Source organism: Oncorhynchus masou, chromosome 29 (assembly GCF_036934945.1).
Source record: "Oncorhynchus masou masou isolate Uvic2021 chromosome 29, UVic_Omas_1.1, whole genome shotgun sequence".
NCBI lineage: Eukaryota > Metazoa > Chordata > Actinopteri > Salmoniformes > Salmonidae > Oncorhynchus > Oncorhynchus masou.
Genome location: NC_088240.1, coordinates 7,842,397 through 7,862,979, shown reverse-complemented (window position 1 = coordinate 7,862,979; position 20,583 = coordinate 7,842,397). Strand labels below are relative to the sequence as shown.

The 20,583-nt window shown below is 42.8% G+C and overlaps 2 protein-coding genes across 3 annotated transcripts in view; both read right to left on the bottom strand.

Moving 5' to 3' along the window:
• Window positions 1-15,985, bottom strand: part of LOC135518932 (high affinity cGMP-specific 3',5'-cyclic phosphodiesterase 9A-like) — a 62,281-nt gene extending 46,296 nt beyond the window's left edge. The window contains exon 1 of one of the 2 annotated variants that reach the window (XM_064943898.1): window positions 15,899-15,985. In XM_064943898.1, the coding sequence (XP_064799970.1) occupies window positions 15,899-15,915 (17 nt within the window). In that variant the 5' untranslated portion in view covers window positions 15,916-15,985. The remainder of the gene's footprint in view (window positions 1-15,898) is intronic. The other variant, XM_064943899.1, reaches the window with a different exon arrangement.
• Window positions 15,986-17,321: 1,336 nt separating this feature from the next.
• The window catches only part of LOC135518929 (glucose-6-phosphate exchanger SLC37A1-like), a 29,929-nt gene continuing 26,667 nt past the window's right edge, over window positions 17,322-20,583 (bottom strand). The window contains exon 20 of the mRNA XM_064943889.1: window positions 17,322-18,500. Within this exon, the coding sequence (XP_064799961.1) occupies window positions 18,485-18,500 (16 nt within the window). The 3' untranslated portion in view covers window positions 17,322-18,484. The remainder of the gene's footprint in view (window positions 18,501-20,583) is intronic.

Genomic DNA, 20,583 nt, shown 5'->3' with positions numbered 1-20,583 from the left:
GTGGGAGAGATGTGGAGAGATGTGGAGAAGAAAGCGGGAGATATGAGAGACAGAGAGCACTCCAGAAACCTGCAGGCTGCCACAGATGTGGGAAACAGCAATGTGTTTAGTTCAGGCCCATGTAAGCAGAACATCACTTCTGTTCACAAACAGAGAATCCACCATGAAATACACTGAACAAAAATATAAAATATAAAACTCAATATTTTTCATGAACTGAAAAAAAAAATTCCTCTAAATTTTCCATATGCACAAAAAGCTTATTTCTCTCAAATATTGTGCACGAATTTGATTAATTCCCTGTTAGTGCGCATTACTCCTCTGCCAAAATAATCCATCCACCTGAAAGGTGTGGCATATAAAGAAGCTGATTAAACAGCATGATCATTGTACTGGTGCACCTTGTGCTGGGTATAATAAAAGGCCACTCTAAAATGTGAAGTTGTCAGACAACACTATACCACAGATGTCTCAAGTTTTGAGGGAGCATGCAATTGGCATACTGACTGCAGGAATGTCCACCAGAGCTGTTGCCAGATAATTGGATGTTCATTTCTCTACCATAAGCCGCCTCCAACATCTTTTAAAAAGTTTGGCAGTACGTTGAAACAGCCTCACAACCGCAGACCACGTGTCACCACGCCAAACCAGGACATCCACATCTGGCTTCTTCACCTGCGGGATTGCCTGACATCAACCAGTCGGACAGCTGATGAAACTGAGGAGTATTTCTGTCTGTAATGAAGCCTTTTTGTGGGGAAAAACTAATTCTGATTGGCTGGGCCTGGCTCCCCAGTGGGTGTGCCTGGCTCCCAAGTGGGTGGGCCTATGCCCTCCCAGGCCCACCCATGGCTGCGCCCCTGCACAGTCATGTGAAATCCATAGATTAGGGTCTAATAAATGTATTTCGATTGACGGATTTCCTTATATGAACTAAGTAAAATCATAGAAATGATTGCATGTCGCGTTCATATTTTTGTTAAGTATACAATAGAAAACTGCAGGATTGTATATTCGCAAATCATTAACAGTAACTTTGTTATTGTTAATTAATTTCCCATATATCGTTAATTCGTTTCCCCATATCCATTTCCAGAAAAATGCTCGAAGGCACTAACCAGGTTTCCATCCAACCATTTCATACAGCTGAGTTACGACCCGGGCTGATGGAAACAGGATATACAGATAAAACTTTAGAAATGCTGACAGAAAATTTGTTCATTGGACATGGTGGGATCTTTTTGTGTCTGTAAAATGTATTATGCGTGAAATTGCATCATATTGAAGTAAACTTGGAGTCAAGTGATGACATGTCGTGTGGTCCTCCCACTACGACTCGGGAAACCATGCAGTTTATTAGGCTACAGATTAAATAAGTTACAGGGTAGTGAAAGTGCACTTTGCTCCTTTCCAATAAATACCGATGGTCTTATTCTGGTGACATGATGATCGATGCTTGGCTGCCGTTTGACAAATAATATAATATGGCTCTTATCCATAATAATCTCATCATGTAGGTTGCCTAGCTGCACTGTATCTTATCCATAATAATCTCATCATGTAGGTTGCCTAGCTGCACTGTATCTTATCCATAATAATCTCATCATGTAGGTTGCCTAGCTGCACTGTATTTTATCCATAATAATCTCATCATGTAGGTTGCCTAGCTGCACTGTATTTTATCCATAATAATCTCATCATGTAGGTTGCCTAGCTGCACTGTATTTTATCCATAATAATCTCATCATGTAGGTTGCCTAGCTGCACTGTATCTTATCCATAATAATCTCATCATGTAGGTTGCCTAGCTGCACTGTATCTTATCCATAATAATCTCATCATGTAGGTTGCCTAGCTGCACTGTATTTTATCCATAATAATCTCATCATGTAGGTTGCCTAGCTGCACTGTATTTTATCCATAATAATCTCATCATGTAGGTTGCCTAGCTGCACTGTATCTTATCCATAATAATCTCATCATGTAGGTTGCCTAGCTGCACTGTATTTTATCCATAATAATCTCATCATGTAGGTTGCCTAGCTGCACTGTATTTTATCCATAATAATCTCATCATGTAGGTTGCCTAGCTGTACTGTATTTTATCGATTATAATCTCATCATGTAGGTTGCCTAGCTGCACTGTATCTTATCCATAATAATCTCATCATGTAGGTTGCCGAGCTGCACTGTATCTGCTAGCTGTTGAGCTGTTGGCTAGAGCACACGTGCCAAGACCAGAGTGGGTACAGTTGCTATATAACACAACAGTTTTTGTGACAACCCCCATTGAACTTGCATTTATCATTCGGTCCATGAGAATTTAACCGCAAACGTTATTTTTTTTTTTAAATCAGCACAACGTCATCCCACACGGACTTTTATCCACAATAAATCAGTTTGATGGAGACATCTCTGGTGGGGAAATGTTTATATTATTTTATTCAGATTTTTAATATTTTCACTGGTGTCAAATTTTTATTAAATTTCACTCTATTTCAATTAAACAAAGACAAAAATAATAATCCTGGTCCTCCCAGAGACACTGGCGGAGTTACCATCAGGCAGAAGAGGCAATTACCTCAGGCCTCACATCATCACGGGGCCTCATGAGCTGAGCATCATATTCTTTTAATGATCCGCTTTGAGGCATAATAAATCAATTTAAATTTAAATCCTCATCAAAATTCATGTTTAAACTAAAGATTTTTGTTGTCGTATGGGTTCTGTCTCAATCCACCTTGTCAGTCTTCCGCATCTGTGGTGCATTAGCGTAGCCTCTTCTGTACCCTGTCAACTATGTGTCTATCTATCCCTGTTCTCTCCTCTCTGCACAGACCATACAAACGCTCCACACCGCGTGGCCGCGGCCACCCTAATCTGGTGGTCCCAGCGTGCACGACCCACGTGGAGTTCCTGGTCTCCGGTAGCCTCTGGAACTGCCGATCTGCGGCCAACAAGGCAGAGTTCATCTCAGCCTATGCCTCCCTCCAGTCCCTCGACTTCCTGGCACTGACGGAAACATGGATCACCACAGATAACACTGCTACTCCTACTGCTCTCTCTTCGTCCGCCCACGTGTTCTCGCACACCCCGAGAGCTTCTGGTCAGCGGGGTGGTGGCACCGGGATCCTCATCTCTCCCAAGTGGTCATTCTCTCTCTCTCCCCTTACCCATCTATCTATCGCCTCCTTTGAATTCCATGCTGTCACAGTTACCAGCCCTTTCAAGCTTAACATCCTTATCATTTATCGCCCTCCAGGTTCCCTCGGAGAGTTCATCAATGAGCTTGATGCCTTGATAAGCTCCCTTCCTGAGGACGGCTCACCTCTCACAGTCCTGGGCGACTTTAACCTCCCCACGTCTACCTTTGACTCATTCCTCTCTGCCTCCTTCTTTCCACTCCTCTCCTCTTTTGACCTCACCCTCTCACCTTCCCCCCTACTCACAAGGCAGGCAATACGCTCGACCTCATCTTTACTAGATGCTGTTCTTCCACTAACCTCATTGCAACTCCCCTCCAAGTCTCCGACCACTACCTTGTATCCTTTTCCCTCTCGCTCTCATCCAACACTTCCCACACTGCCCCTACTCGGATGGTATCGCGCCGTCCCAACCTTCGCTCTCTCTCCCCCGCTACTCTCTCCTCTTCCATCCTATCATCTCTTCCCTCTGCTCATACCTTCTCCAACCTTTCTCCTGAGTCTGCCTCCTCAACCCTCCTCTCTTCCCTTTCTGCATCCTTTGACTCTCTATGTCCCCTATCCTCCAGGCCGGCTCGGTCCTCCCCTCCCGCTCCGTGGCTCGATGACTCATTGCGAGCTCACAGAACAGAGCTCCGGGCAGCCGAGCGGAAATGGAGGAAAACTCGCCTCCCTGCGGACCTGGCATCCTTTCACTCCCTCCTCTCTACATTTTCCTCCTCTGTCTCTGCTGCTAAAGCCGCTTTCTACCACTCTAAATTCCAAGCATCTGCCTCTAACCCTAGGAAGCTCTTTGCCACCTTCTCCTCCCTCCTGATTCCTCCTCCCCCTCCCCCCCCCTCCTCCCTCTCTGCAGATGACTTCGTCAACCATTTTGAAAAGAAGGTCGACGACATCCGATCCTCGTTTGCTAAGTCAAACGACACCGCTGGTTCTGCTCACACTGCCCTACCCTGTGCTCTGACCTCTTTCTCCCCTCTCTCTCCAGATGAAATCTCGCTTCTTGTGACGGCCGGCCGCCCAACAACCTGCCCGCTTGACCCTATCCCCTCCTCTCTTCTCCAGACCATTTCCGGGGACCTTCTCCCTTACCTCACCTCGCTCATCAACTCATCCCTGACCGCTGGCTACGTCCCTCCCGTCTTCAAGAGAGCGAGAGTTGCACCCCTTCTGAAAAAACCTACACTCGATCCCTCCGATGTCAACAACTACAGACCAGTATCCCTTCTTTCTTTTCTCTCCAAAACTCTTGAACGTGCCGTCCTTGGCCAGCTCTCCCACTATCTCTCTCAGAATGACCTTCTTGATCCAAATCAGTCAGGCTTCAAGACTAGTCATTCAACTGAGACTGCTCTTCTCTGTATCACGGAGGCGCTCCGCACTGCTAAAGCTAACTCTCTCTCCTCTGCTCTCATCCTTCTAGACCTATCAGCTGCCTTCGATACTGTGAACCATCAGATCCTCCTCTCCACCCTCTCCGAGTTGGGCATCTCCGGCGCGGCCCACGCTTGGATTGCGTCCTACCTGACAGGTCGCTCCTACCAGGTGGCGTGGCGAGAATCTGTCTCCTCGCCACGCGCTCTCACCACTGGTGTCCCCAGGGCTCTGTTCTAGGCCCTCTCCTATTCTCGCTATACACCAAGTCACTTGGCTCTGTCATAACCTCACATGGTCTCTCCTATCATTGCTATGCAGACGACACACAATTAATCTTCTCCTTTCCCCTTCTGATGACCAGGTGGCGAATCGCATCTCTGCATGTCTGGCAGACATATCAGTGTGGATGACGGATCACCACCTCAAGCTGAACCTCGGCAAGACGGAGCTGCTCTTCCTCCCGGGGAAGGACTGCCCGTTCCATGATCTCGCCATCACGGTTGACAACTCCATTGTGTCCTCCTCCCAGAGCGCTAAGAACCTTGGCGTGATCCTGGACAACACCCTGTCGTTCTCAACCAACATCATGGCGGTGGCCCGTTCCTGTAGGTTCATGCTCTACAACATCCGCAGAGTACGACCCTGCCTCACACAGGAAGCGGCGCAGGTCCTAATCCAGGCACTTGTCATCTCCCGTCTGGATTACTGCAACTCGCTGTTGGCTGGGCTCCCTGCCTGTGCCATTAAACCCCTACAACTCATCCAGAACGCCGCAGCCCGTCTGGTGTTCAACCTTCCCAAGTTCTCTCACGTCACCCCGCTCCTCCGCTCTCTCCACTGGCTTCCAGTTGAAGCTCGCATCCGCTACAAGACCATGGTGCTTGCCTACGGAGCTGTGAGGGGAACGGCACCGCAGTACCTCCAGGCTCTGATCAGGCCCTACACCCAAACAAGGGCACTGCGTTCATCCACCTCTGGCCTGCTCGCCTCCCTACCATTGAGGAAGTACAGTTCCCGCTCAGCCCAGTCAAAACTGTTCGCTGCTCTGGCCCCCAATGGTGGAACAAACTCCCTCACGACGCCAGGACAGCGGAGTCAATCACCACCTTCCGGAGACACCTGAAACCCCACCTCTTCAAGGAATACCTAGGATAAGATAAGTAATCCTTCTCACCACCCCCCCCCTTAATGATTTAGATGCACTATTGTAAAGTGGCTGTTCCACTGGATGTCAGAAGGTGAATTCACCAATTTGTAAGTCGCTCTGGATAAGAGCGTCTGCTAAATGACTTAAATGTAAATGTAATGTAAATGTGGAAGGTGACAAAGTTACGGTGGTGTTTGTCAGACCAGCAGACATCCCGAAAATTGGTATTCTCACGAAAAAGTCTGTAGCATCCGAACGGTTTGGGCTACACACTAATATGACCCCTCTATGGGAAGATGAGATTTTCACCAACACTATGGTGTTCTCCGTTTGGTCCGGCATTTCCACACGTAAAGGTATATGGGTAATTCCACTGTAATAAAATAATATTCTGAGCTCACTTATATCTCTCAGATACAAGACCAACACTTCAAATCATACTTTTGATTGCATTTTTGAATGTCTGTTTTTTCATATATGAATCGGTTATTCAAAGCGTTTATATGGGCTAATAGATGTCGGGTCAAATTCAATTTTTCATCAAATATATATATTTGTATACCTACTGGGATCCTACAATTCCAAATCAAATAGCGAAATGATCCTTGGTATGTCCATCTTTAAAAAAAAATCCATATGGTAGCTTGTAGAAACCCAGCTCGGACACTTAGACTTTAAGGCAGGGGTAATCAAGTCTTACCTTACTAGGTCCGGAGACTGACGGTTTTCTGTTCTCCCTGATGATTAATTGCCCAACATGGTGTCCCAGGTCTAAATCAGTCCGTGATTAGAGGGGAACAATGGGGGAAAAAGCAGTGGAACTGGCTTCGGGGCCCAGAGTTGAGTTTGAGGGCTCTAAGGTGATACAATACACGTTAATATATTTTTGACCCTTTCTGTCCCCAATTTCGTGGTGTCCAATTGGTAGTCAGTCTTGTCCCATCACTGCAACTCCCGTACGGACTCGAGAGAGGCGAAGGTCGAGAGCTGTGCATCTTCCGAAACATGACCCTGCCAAGCCGCACTGCTTCTTGACACAATGTGCACTTAACCCGGAAGCCAGCCGCACCAATGTCTCGGTGGAAACATTTCTTGTCTCTATGATGGATGGCATTAGCCTGACAGGCTAAAGAGCTGATAGAGCAGACGGTGGTATGGTAAGCATGGGAGCTCTGTGTTGTATGAGGAAGCAGATCTGTGGATAGTGCTGACAAACCTAGACGTTTATGGACCCTCCATGTCATCCAATAATAACCAGTTCCTCTATCATACCTCAACTCTGTTCTTGTTGAGCTTCTACAGTTGAAGTTGAAAGTACACCTTAGCCAAATACATTTCAAATCAGCTTTTCACAATTCCTGACATTTAATCCTAGTAAAAATTCCATCTTAGTTCTGTTAGGATCACCACTTTAAGAATTTGAAATGTTAGAATGATAGTAGAGAGAATGATTTATTTCAGCTTTTATTTCTTTCATCACATTCCCAGTGGGTCAGAAGTTTACATACACTCAATTAGTATTTGGTAGCATTGCCTTTAAATTGTTTAACTTGGGTCAAACGTTTTGGGTCGCCTTCCATAAGCTTCCCGCAATAAGTTGGGTGAATTTTGTCCCATTCCTCCTGACAGAGCTGGTGTAACTGAGTCAGGTTTGTAGGCCTCCTGACAGAGCTGGTGTAACTGAGTCAGGTTTGTAGGCCTCCTTGCTCGCACAGGCTTTTTTCAGTTCTGCCCACAAATTTTCTATGGGACTGAGGTCAGGGCTTTGTGATGGCCACTCCAATACCTTGACTTTGTTGACCCTAAGCCATTTTCCAAAGTTGTGGCAAATTTGCTTGGGGTCTTGGTCCATTTGGAAGACCAATTTGCGACCAAGCTTTAACTTCCTGACTGATGTCTTGACATGTTGCTTCAATATATCCACATACATTTTTTTCCTCATGATGCCATCTATTTTGTGAAGTGCACCAGTCCCTCCTGCAGCAAAGCACCCCAGCAACATGATGCTGCCACCCCCATGCTTCACGGTTGGGATGGTGTTCTTCTTCTTCGGCTTGGTCATTATGGCCAAACAGTTATTTTTTTGTTTCATCAAACCAGAGGACATTTCTCCAAAAAGTACTATCTTTGTCTCCATGTGCAGTTGCAAACCCCAGTCTGGCTTTTTTTATGGCGGTTTTGGAGCAGTGGCCTCTCCTTGCTGAGCGGCCTTTCAGGTAATGTCGCTAAAGGACTCGTTTTTACTGTGGATATAGATACTTTTGTACCGGTTTCCTCCAGCATCTTCACAAGGTCCTTTGCTGTTGTTTTGGGATTGATTTGCACTTTTCGCACCAAAGTACGTTCATCTCTAGGAGACAGAACGCGTCTCCTTCCTGAGTGGTGTGATGGCTGCGTGGTCCCATGGTGTTTATACTTGCGTACTGTTCTTTGTACAGATGAACTTGTTACCTTTAGGCATTTGGAAATTGCTTTCAAGGATGAACCAGACTTGTGGAAGTCTACATTTCTTTTCTGAGGTCTTGGCTTATATCTTTTGATTTTCCCATGACGTCAAGCAAAGAGGCACTGAGTTTGAAAGCAAAGAGGCACCAGTTTGTCTTGTATGTTTTTCAAGTCAACCAGCAGATTTTCTGTACTCCTGCTTCTATTCTCTTTTGCCAGTCCTCCCGGTTTTTGACCCTTGCCAGTTTTTTGGACTCCGTACCTGCCTGCATGACCATTCTGCCTGCCCTGACCTCGAGCCTGCCACTCTGTACCTCCTGGACTCTGATCTGGTTGCCTGTCCATGACCATTCTCTTGCATACCCCTTTTGGATTGTTTGATATGTCTGCAATCCCGTCAACGGGATGACATGACAACAGCCAGTGAAAGTGCAGGGCGCCAAATTCAAAACAACAGAAATCTCATAATTAAAATTACTCAAACATACATGTATCTTATACAGTTTTAAAGGTAATCTTGTTGTTAATCCCATCACAGTGTCGATTTCAAATATGTTATACAGCGAAAGCACCACAAACGATTATGTTAGGTCACCACCAAGCCACAGAATAAACAGCCATTTTTCCAGACAAAGATAGGAGTCACAAAAAGCACATATAGAGATAAAATGAATCACTAACCTTTGATGATCTTCATCAGATGACACTCATAGGACTTCATGTCACACAATACATGTATGTTTTGTTTGATAAAGTTCATATTTATATAAAAAAATCTGAGTTTACATTGGCGCGTTACGTTCACTAGTTCCAAAAACATCCAGTGATTTTACATAGCCACATCGATTCAACAGAAATACTCATCATACATGTAGGTGATAATACAAGTTATACACATGGAATTAGAGATATACCTCTCCTTAATGCAACCGCTGTGTCAGATTTCAAAAAAACTTTACGGAAAAAGTAATGCATGCAATAATCTGAGACGGCGCTCAGAAAAATAATCAAATTAGCATCCATGTTGGAGTCAACAGAAACCAGAAATTACATGATAAATATTCCCTTACCTTTGATGAGCTTCATCAGAATGCAATCCCAGGTACAATATAAATGCTTGATTTGTTCGATAATGTCCGTTATTTATGTCCAAGTAGCTACTTTTGTTAGCACGTTTGGTATACATATCCAAACTCTCGTGCATTACTTCGGACAAAAACTTCAAAAAGTTATATTACAGGTCGAAGAAACATTTCAAACTAAGTACAGAATCAATCATTATGGTGTTTTTTTCATAAATCTTCAATAAAGTTTCAACCAGAGAATTCCTTTGTGTCTAGAGGAGCAACGGAACGCAGGACGATATCATGTGGAATACCCATGACCAGGAAATGGCTCTCTGCCAGTAACCTGACTCATTCAGCTCTTATTCAGTCCCACAAACTCATTCAAGTTTCTAAAGACGGTTGACATCTAGTGGAAGCCCTAGGAAGTGCAACTTCATTCATATCCCAATGTGAATTCAATAGGGCCTGGGTTGAAAATATACCAACCTCAGATTTCTCACTTCCTGTTTGGATTTCTCCTCAGGTTTTTGCCTGCCATATGAGGTATGTTATACTCACAGACATCATTCAAACAGTTTTAGAAACTTCAGAGTGTTTTCTACCCAATACTAATAATACTATGCATATATTAGCAACAGAGACTGAGGAGCAGGCCGTTTACTCTGGGCACCTCTGGGCACCTTTCATCCAAGATACTCAATACTGCCCCTGCAACCGTAAGAAGTTAATAAATATCAAGACTCAAACCATCTGCCTCCCGTATCTCCATCTGGGTCTCGCCTAGAATAAGCCGGCTCAATATTTATGACCTAGTCATAAAATGCAAACTGAATGGGAAGAGAAATGAGGAAGAGAATTGAAAAAGCGAGACAGTAAGAAGCTGGTGGATGGACTAGTGAGGAGGCTGACTACTGCTGGTGGCTTGACGAGAGAGTGAGAGAGAGATTTTATTTAACCAGGTAGGCCAGTTGAGAACAAGATCTCATTTTCAACTGCGACCTGGCCAAGATAAAGCAAAGCAGTGAGACAAAAACAACACAGAGTTACACTAACAAACGTACAGTCAATAACACAATAGAAAAAAATATTATAATAAATAAATTGAAAAATCCATGTACAGTGTGTGCAAATATATTAGAGTATGGAGGTAGGCAATACATGGGCCATAGAGGCGAAATAATTACAATTTAGCAGATTAACACTGGAGTGATAGATGTGCAGATGATGATGTGCAGATAGAGATACTGGGGTGCAAAAGAGTAAGAGGGTAAGTAATAATATGGGGATGAGGTAGTTGGGTGTGGCTATTTACAGAATGGCTGTGTACAGGTACAGTGATCAGTTACCTGCTCTGACAGCTGATGCTTAAAGCTAGAGGGAGATAAGACTCCAGCTTCAGGGATTTTTGCAATTCGTTCCAGTCATTATCAGCAGAAAACTGGAAGGAAAGGCGGCCAAATGGAGTGTTGACTTTGGGGATGACCAGTGAGATATACCTGATGGAGCGCGTGCTACAAGTGGGTGTTGTTATCGTGACCAGTGAGCTGACATAAGGCATGACTTTATCTGGCTTTGGTGACAAAACGGATCGCACTGCGATAGACTACATCCAGTTTTTTTTGTAAATGACATTGCCGAAGTCAAGGAGCGGTTGGATAGTCAGTTTCATGAGGGTATGTTTGGCAGCATGAGTGAAGGATGCTTTGTTGCAAAATAGGAAGCCGATTATAGATTTCATTTTGGATTGGAGATGCTTAATGTAAGTCTGGAAGGAGAGTTTACAGTCTAACCAGACACCTAGGTATTTGTAGTTATCCACATATTCTAGGTCAGAACTTTCCAGAGTAGTGATGCTGGTCGGGCGGGAGGGTGAGGGCAGCAATCGGTTGAAGAGCATGCATTTAGTTTTACTAGTATTTAAAAGCAGTTGGAAGGAGTGTTGTATGGCATTGAAGCTCGTTTGGAGGTTTGTTAGCACAGTGTCCAAACAAGGGCCAGATGTATACAGAATGGTGTCGTCTGGGTAGAGGTGGATCAGAGAATCACCAGCAGCATGAGCGACATCATTGATGTACACAGAGAAAAGAGTCGGCCCGAGAATTGAACCCTGTGGCACCCCCATATAGACTGCCAGAGGTCCGGAGAACAGGCCCTCCGATTTGACACACTGAACCCTATCTGAGAAGTAGTTGGTGAACCAGGCAAGGCAGTCATTTGAGAAACCAAGGCTGTTGAGTCTGCAGGGTAAAAAGCCTTAGCTAGGTCAATGAAGACGGCTGCACAGTACTGCCTTTTATCAATGGCGGTTATGATATAATTTAGGACCTTGGAGTGTGGCTGAGGTGCACCCATGACCGACTCGAAAACCAGATTTTGCATAGTGGAGAAGGTACGGTGCTGTAGCTCTTTCAGAACATCTGCTGCCTGGATTATGGTGAAGGAGAAGTGGGAGGGGGAGGGGGCAAGCTGCTGCAGGTGGGGCTGTGATGTTGGCCGGGCTAGGGGTAGCCAGGTGGAAAGCATGGCCAGCCGTAGAAAAATGCTTATTGATATTATCAATTATCGTAGATTTATTGGTGGAGACAGTGTTTCCTATCCTCGGTGCAGTGGGCAGCTGGGAGGAGGTGTTTTTATTCTCCATGGACTTCACAGTGTCCCAAAACTTTTTGGAATTAGTGCTACAGGAAGCAATTTCTGTTTGAAAAAGCTAGCCTTAGGAAAGGAGAGAGAGACAAAGGAGAGAGAGAGAGAGAGAGAGAAAAAAAAGAGGGAGAGAGAAAGGAGGGAGGGAGAAAGGAGGGAGGAAGGAGGGAGAGAAATAAAGGAGAGAGAGATGAAGGAAAGGAGAGAGAGAATGTGGGTGTGAGAGATTTATACCAGTAACAGTATGAGAAAATGAAGCGTCACATAGACAAGCAAAAGCGAGAGGGAGAGAAAATGACATCAGGAGAGAGAAAGAGAGAGGGAGAGAGAGGGAGAGAGAGAAAGAGGGTGAGAGAAAGAGAGAGAGAGAGAAAGAAAGAGGGAGAGAGAGAGAAAGGGAGAGAAAATTATATCAGGAGAGTAAATTATATCAGGAGAGAGAAAGAGAGAGGGAGAGAAAGACAGCAGGAGAGAGAGAGAGGGAGAGTGAGAGAGAAAGACAGCAGGAGAGAGAAAGAGGGAGAGAAAGAGAGAGAATGACAGCGGGAGAGAGAAAGAGGGAGAGAAAGAGAGAGAATGACAGCGGGAGAGAGAAAGAGAGAGGGAGAGAAAATGACAGCGGGAGAGAGAAAGAGACAAGGTGCCATAACTGACCAATGACAAATGAACAAACAGATCAGCATCAGAAAGAGAACAACAGCTTAAACACAGAAATAAATGAATCTCTCTCTATGAGCTCACAGATGTGGATTCACAGACTACTAGCCTATGCACCACAGCATATCCTATAACAACTGGCCAAACAAGCTCACAGAGAAACATCAAAGAGAGAACTATAGAAAAACTGTAGAAAAAGTGACACGAACTGCAATAAATGCAAAGAGCCATTGGAGCGTCATAAAATGTGTTTATATGGCTTCTTTATGGTCCTGGTCCTCAGTCTCCTCTATTCCACTGGGTGTAGGCCTAAGTGTAAACAGACCTCTGGACGGGGTCTACACCCACTATACCGGCTGTGTTTGTGGAGGGTAGTTCACATGGAGTACAACAGATACAGACTGGATGCGATTAGGGAGTTTGTGACCACATTATCAAAATGGGTCTTTGTGCCAAATCCTAATATTAGATGCATGCATGTCATATAGCAAGTATTCCAAGCGATTTAATCAAAGGTTTTAGATGTATCTCAAGTTAAGATTTGCTGAGGTTTTGCTCGAGTAAGAAACCGGAACAATCGATGCCTAGAATCCAGCATGGCGGGTATAATAAAGAGATGTAAACTACATGTGTTTTAAAACGACAGAAGATGGGCTGGTATGGTAGAGGCAGTCTACATAGACAGTTGCAGTACGTTTCCAGAACTGTCCCAAATCTATTCCAGAACTGTCCCAGAACTGTCCCAAATCTATTCCAGAACTGTCCCAGATCTATTCCAGAACTGTCCCAGATCTATTCCAGAACTTATCTAGAACTATACAATGGTCCAGCAAAGTAGACCCAGTAAAAAGCTGGTCCTCTCATGTTAATCCTCAACGGCAGGGTAGCCTAGTGGTTAGAGTGTAGAGGCGGCAGGGTAGCCTAGTGGTTAGAGTGTAGAGGCGGCAGGGTAGCCTAGTGGTTAGAGCGTTGGACTAGTAAGCGAAAGGTTGCAAGTTCGAATCCAGGAGCTGACAAGGTACAAATCTGTCGTTCTGCCCCTGAACAGGCAGTTAACCCACTGTTCCTAGGCCGTCATTGAAAATAAGAATTTGTTCTTAACTGACTTGCCTAGTTAAATAAAGGTTAAAAAAACAAACAAAAAATGGAGTTATCCTTCAAACTGTAATCCCTCCCTCTAAGCAACCACAGCTCAAAGACTGTTATTTTTGCCCACTTAAATGATCATGCTGTCACCAAAATGTTACTCTACATCTACAAGTATTTTGCCATTCCACGCAGGTTCATAAACATAGTGCAATGTTTCAAAACGTGATTTGCTGAAGAAGCAACAGAAAGAGACAGTTTGTGTAATGTTTACAGTACATGTTTTATTGTTTATTATCTATTTCACATGCTTTGGCAATGTACACATATGTCTCCCATGCCAATAAAGTCCTTAAATTAAAATGAAATTGAGAGAGAGAGAGTGTAAGGGCGTTTTCACACAGTTTTGAGTGATAGTATGAATCACCATTTGCCTCATGCAGCGTGACACATCTCCTTTGCATAGAGTTGATCAGGTTGTTGATTTTGGCCTGTGGAATGTTGTCCCACTCCTCTTTAATGGCCGTGCAAAGTTGCTGGATATTGGCAGGAACTGGAACACGCTGTCGTACACATCGATCCTTAGCATCCCAAACATGCTCAATGGGTGACATGTCTGATGAGTATTCAGGCCATGGAAGAACTGGGACATTTACAGCTTCCAGGAATTGTGTACAGATCCTTGCGACATGGGGCCGCATCATGTTTCACATCATGCTGAAACATGATGCGATGGTGGCAGATGAACGGCACGACAATGGGCCTCAGGATCTCGTAACTGAGATTTATCTGTGATGAGCACACTGCTCCAGCGCTCCAGTTGCCATTGAAGGTGAATATTTGTCCACTGAAGTTAGTTACAACGCTGAACTGCAGTCAGGTTAAGAACCCGTTTGAGGACGACAAGCACGCATATGATCTTCCCTGAGACCGTTTCTGACAGTTTGTGAATAAATATTTCCGTTGTGCACACCCACAGATTAATCAGCTGTCCGGGTGGCTGGTCTCAGACAATGCCGCAGGTGAAGAAGCCAGATGTGGAGGTCCTGGGCTGGAATGGTTACACGAGGTTTACGATTGTGAGCCGGTTCTACATAATGCCAAATTCACTAAAATGACATTGGAGGGGGCTTATGGTAGAGAAATTAACATTCAATTCTCTGGCAACAGCTCTGGTGGACATTCTTGGAGTCAGCATGCCAATTGCACGCGCCCTCAAAACTTGAGACATTTGTGGCATTGTAATGTTTGAAAAACTGCACATTTCAGTGACCTTTTATTGTTTGTAACATTTATGTAAGCAAATTTGTGCACAACATTTTAGAGAAATAACCTTTTTTTGCATATGGAAAATGTCTGTGATATTTTATTTCACAACATGAAACCAACACTTTACATGCTGCGTTTATATTTATATTTATTTTATTTATATTTTTGTTCAGTATAACATTCCAAAACGAAACCGCTTGTTCATGCAAGTAATTTGTTTACTGGACAAATATGCTCACGTTAAATCCATTTATGATTATCATGAAGTGTCACTTGTGTATCCCAATATATTATTTAACTTTGGTCGTTCAACAACATGATGCACTCATCGTCATAATTTGACATCTCTAAAACATTATGTGAGTTGCCAGCGCATAGATGAGCGCATCCGATACAGATTAGGGGAGAGCTATATCAGGGATAGACTACTGAATATAGACTATTCACGTCGCATTTAGAGCGGCTATTGCGCAGTTTTCTCCCGCATGTTGTTGGAAGACCAAATCGAAAGTTTAAATGAAGTGATGCTTCGAGATAGTCATACATTGACTTAATGTGAGCACAGGCCTATTTGTCCAAGAAACAAATTACTTGCATAGACACGTGGTTTAGTTTAGCAATTTTTGTTCGTTTGACACTTGGCAACGTGAAACCAACCAGACCTAATGACAAAAATACAATGTAACACAGTCAAACTCGGACTAGAGCTCTGAACTATGAGAACTCACCATAAGAGGCTAGAGATTACTGTGAATGTGTCCAATGTACCGGATTTTCTGAAAATTCTGTTTTTCGATATGCATCAACATGTGCGAATAGTTTCATTGAATTGTTGTTATTAATAGTATGATAACTGAGGTTATCCTATATAAAGCAAAACTATCATTGCACCTTTCTTCCTAATTTCTCTCATGCAATATTGGACCTCTTGCAAGGTACATGAAAGGGTGTAGTTGATGATGAAACAGTGTGACACGATATAAAATGGTTGATTGACAGTTTACCTTCTGAATTCTGCCATCGACGTCCAGGTAGATTACTCGGTACACCGACGAGGCTGATCCCATCTCTCTCTTTCCTCCCCTCTAGCCTGTCTCGCCTCGGTCGGGGACTCGGAATGTGGGTTATAGGCTACCGCTCCGTCGGTGGTCGAGCTGGAACCCACCCACCAGAGAGCAGTCGGTGCGTCTCTGAATGGGGAAATTAAATTAGCGTTTCAACATCATCTCTCTATCTCTCTCCGCCACTTACCTAGCTATGTCTCATCTCATAAACTCCCTTTCTTCTCCCCCTCAGCCTCCCTCAACAATCGCACATACACTGGAGAGCAGGAATTGTAGTTTCCCTCTGAGCCAAAACTGCTTGAATCAACGTTGTTTCCATGTCATTTAAACCAAACAATGCCATGTGATGACGTTGAATCAATGTGGAAAACCGATTGGTTTAGCAGTCATCAATTTAAGAGAATTTCGTATTTAAAAAAAGTACTTTTAACCTAAATCCAATGACAGGGTGAAATGTTTGATTGATTTCACGTTGAATTCACGTTAGTTGACAACTCAACCACATGTAGGCCTAAGTCAAAACTAGACGTTGAACTGGCATGTGTGCCCAGTGCGTTTTTTCGCTCTCATCGCCATAGTTACTGGGTCTGCTGAAGGAAGCAGGCGCGGCTGGTACAGGTTTGCCTGCAGGTCGCCCACTCAAACCCCAGAACGCAGTCGATCTGCTACGTCCATTCAACTTTTAAAAACACAGGCGAAATTCTACCCTGAGTATGGCTATTAAAATCGTCTATATAAACTGTATTTATTTGTCAAGGAATTTAAAAAAGGAGAGATAACCAAAGCCAGGAGAAAGCACTGTGAAAAGGGAAGTTTTAAATTTAATTTAGTTTCTTGCGTGGGCACCCGCCTGTGAGATTCACTCGATAACATATCCAGTTTTGCAGACTGGAGTCAGCTCAGATGTTTTGTGATGCATGTCAGATGAGTCATCGAAGATCAACACAATATACTAATTATACCTTCAATAAACACTAATTGAATTTAGCCATATAATCCTGAATAATTACCTTCTGGTTTATTTAGGCACAACATGAGCAGCTAACCACCAGTTATGACTGATTTGTTAATAAGGACTGTTATTGTTTATTACAGGACCGTTTCAGAAAATAATAAATCATGTGATTTGTCCTGCGAGAGGAGAGAGAGATAATGTCAATTCAGTGGAGGACTAGTTGTCAAAAGTGTACAGTTTTTTGTTGACATCTGCCAACCTCAGCTGAGACAGCTAGAGACTTCAGACCACTCTTCACCCTGACTGGAACACCTTTAGCTTGGTTGACAAAACAACTCAACATTATGCTTCAAAACCAAGATTGAGATATTTTGCTTTGGTTATAGAGGCTTCCAGAGAATTTGGTAATACAGACATGCCATCATTTTTATTTATTTACCAAGAGGTCATTACAAATCTACAATTGTCACCAAGACCATGTAGCTATAGTAATCAAGTAAGGCTCACACATACGTCACTGAACGAAGCAACTGCCTGACAAACAACAAAAGGCACACAGTATTTCAAGTACTACCACTGAAGAACTTAGATGAACGTTTTATCTTCCTCCACGATGTGCTCCATCTCCACATAAATAAAATGGACATGTTGTTGGATGGGGTCTATTCCACTTCCTGTTTAACACAGGAAGTGAATTGGAATTGACCACAGCCTCTGCATGTGACATCATGAAAGTTAAGAATATATATATATATTTTTTTTTTATAAAAGATGATTATCACCAACATTTCTTCACTCATTTGGCATGTTGTGCTATTTACACTATAAAAGGGACTTGAGTTAGCAGGCATTAGTCAAAAGGAACACATTCAAAATGTTCACATTGTAGAGGCAGAATAAATTAACTCACTTTTATATGATAATTTAAGGTTTGGGATGATGGTATTTGATATTTTCTACATCTACATAAAACATCATCACTAACATTTTCAACATTGCACTGCCTAAAGAAAAGCTTATTCAGAAATTATTGATCCTCCTCATCAGTTTGAGTGTGAAATTCTACATACCAACTCTAACACAAAATGTTACATTCATAGGATTGAAGTCACCAAACATAATAAACATAATTTGTTGATCATATACAAATACAAAATAGCAGTACCTGCATATACTTCATTTACAGAGAAAATACACCACAGAACAGAATAATATAATGGCAACTTTTAAAAAATAATAATATATTTCATATAAATTATAATGCATTTCCACACAATCTTTGGTTCCATAAGGCAGACCTGACAGCAAGGCCCAGTGTGCTGTAGAACAAGTAAAACAAAAGTTATAGTGGTACGTGCTCAGAGGAACTTTGGATGGCTTGGTTGGTTGCTTATTATCTTGTTACCGAATCTTCAATCGGCTTTCATTTTCGGTTCTAAGGAGGTTCTGCTTCATACTAGCTCAGTTCAGATACTGGACGGAGGTACAGGTTAGTGGCATAAGATGCAGCGTGTGTGTCTGTGCTGAGGGACAGTCTGTTCACTCCTCTGTCTGGAGTTAGTGCAAAGTGCTCAGTGCTCTTTCATCCTACAAGAGAGAAACAGAAAAACAGACTTCGATCAGGGACTATGATTTATTTATTTGCATGAGGTAAAAAAAAAACAAGAGATGCTCGTTAAGGCACTTCTCACTTTCAAATGTTTATAGAACAAAATCCAAAAAGTATCCTGATATAAGAAACAAATAGATTTACAGAAAGAATAAATGAAAACATGATGAACCAGATAAAAATAAAATAAAGGAGGTTCAAATTAAATAATAACAATTATTATTATTACGGGACAAAGATAGGCAGAAGGTTATTTAATAATAAGGCACGAGGGGGTGTGGTATATGGCCAACATATCACGGTTAAGGCCTGTTCTTAGGCACGACGCAATGCGGAATCCCTTGATACAGCCCTTAGCCGTGGTATATTGGCCATATATCACAAACTCAGAGGTGCCTTATTGCTACTATAAACTGGTTACCAACGTAATTAGAACAGTAAAAATAAATGATTTGTCATAACCCGTGGTATATGGTCTGATGTACTATAGCCGTCAGCCAATCAGCTTTCAAGCTCGAACCACTCAGTTAATAATGGGATTTATACAAAGGGTGGGGTCTCACCCTGGAGGATTATTGGTTAAAAACACATTCCAGCCCAGTGTCTATTCCACAAGTTACCACGAGCTAAATCTATGATGCTGAAATGGCTATTTACTCTGTTCCATTTCACTGTGCAATCCACTGTCTCATCAGCCCAGCCAGGCAATTAATAAACTTGAGCTCCACTATAAAAAGTATCGAGACATTATCTCCCATTTCTTTTAGACTAGCAATTGGTTTACAATAGTGGAGATTTGTATAAACCTTGCTTTCTCTCTCTCCCTCTCTCTGACATTTGCAACATTGTTTCAATATTGAAATTCGATCTCCAGCTGTGCCATAGTAATGAACTTGTAGGGATCGGGACAGACAGGCATGCAGCTTTTCTCAGCCAGTCAAAATCACGAATCAGTATAATTATTATGGATATATGGCAGAGGTTATTGGGATGAGTCATTGTATGGAATGTCTAGTAGATATTCCTTCATTTTGTATTTGAAGGAATTGAAAGGTGTTGCAGTGCATGAGGTGGTTCCAATAACACACACACATATATACACACACACACACACACACACACACACACACACAACACACTAGATGACGAACAGTGGGTGCTGTTTTGAAACCACTGTTCCTCAATCTTGATATTCCCCCACCATTGTAAAAACATCTATTACATACACCATAATGCACACTTTTAAATTATATTATGTGAGCGAAAGCTAAATATAAAAAAATCTATTAAAAAAAACATTTCTTAAAGTTTAATTCTTTGAGATTACTAGCGTTATTGTCCCCACTACAGCAAAAACAATACTTAAATCCTTGTAATTTTGTCCTTGAAACATTTAATTGAAATACTGTACAATGCCATGCGTTCACATGGAAGACTGCTCCTACTGTGGAGCACCAATATGGCCGACTGGTGGATTCAAATAGCCAATACTAAGCACCAGCAATCCAGGGTTTATATACATCATTGGGTGGTCCGGGAGACTGTTCCAAAAAAACAGATACGATGGAAGATTAGGTCAATCTTGTACGGAAAAAATGGATGTGGAGATCGCTGGCAGTTCTTGTAGAATAATGAGGAACCTTAATATTGAATTTGAATAGTGTTTGGAAAGAAACGGAGAAGATTCATTTTGATTTGGAATACAAAAACAGACACACTTGAAGATGGTTGACATTAATATTGAGGATTTAAAAGGCGAGGAACTGGCACGACTGTCTGAGTGAGTTGCTATCCTCACAAAACAATTTTGGAGAAGGAAGATGTTATTGCGGCAGGGTAGCCTAGTGGTTAGAGCGTTGGACTAGTAACCGAAAGGTTGCAAGTTCAAATCCCCGAGCTGACAAGGTACAAAATCTGTCGTTCTGCCCCTGAACAGGCAGTTAACCCACTGTTCCTAGGCCGTCATTGAAAATAAGAATTTGATCTTAACTGACTTGCATAGTAAAATAAAAAAATTGAGGTTGTTTTTATAAGTAGTGGCCCAGACTATATTGCAATCTG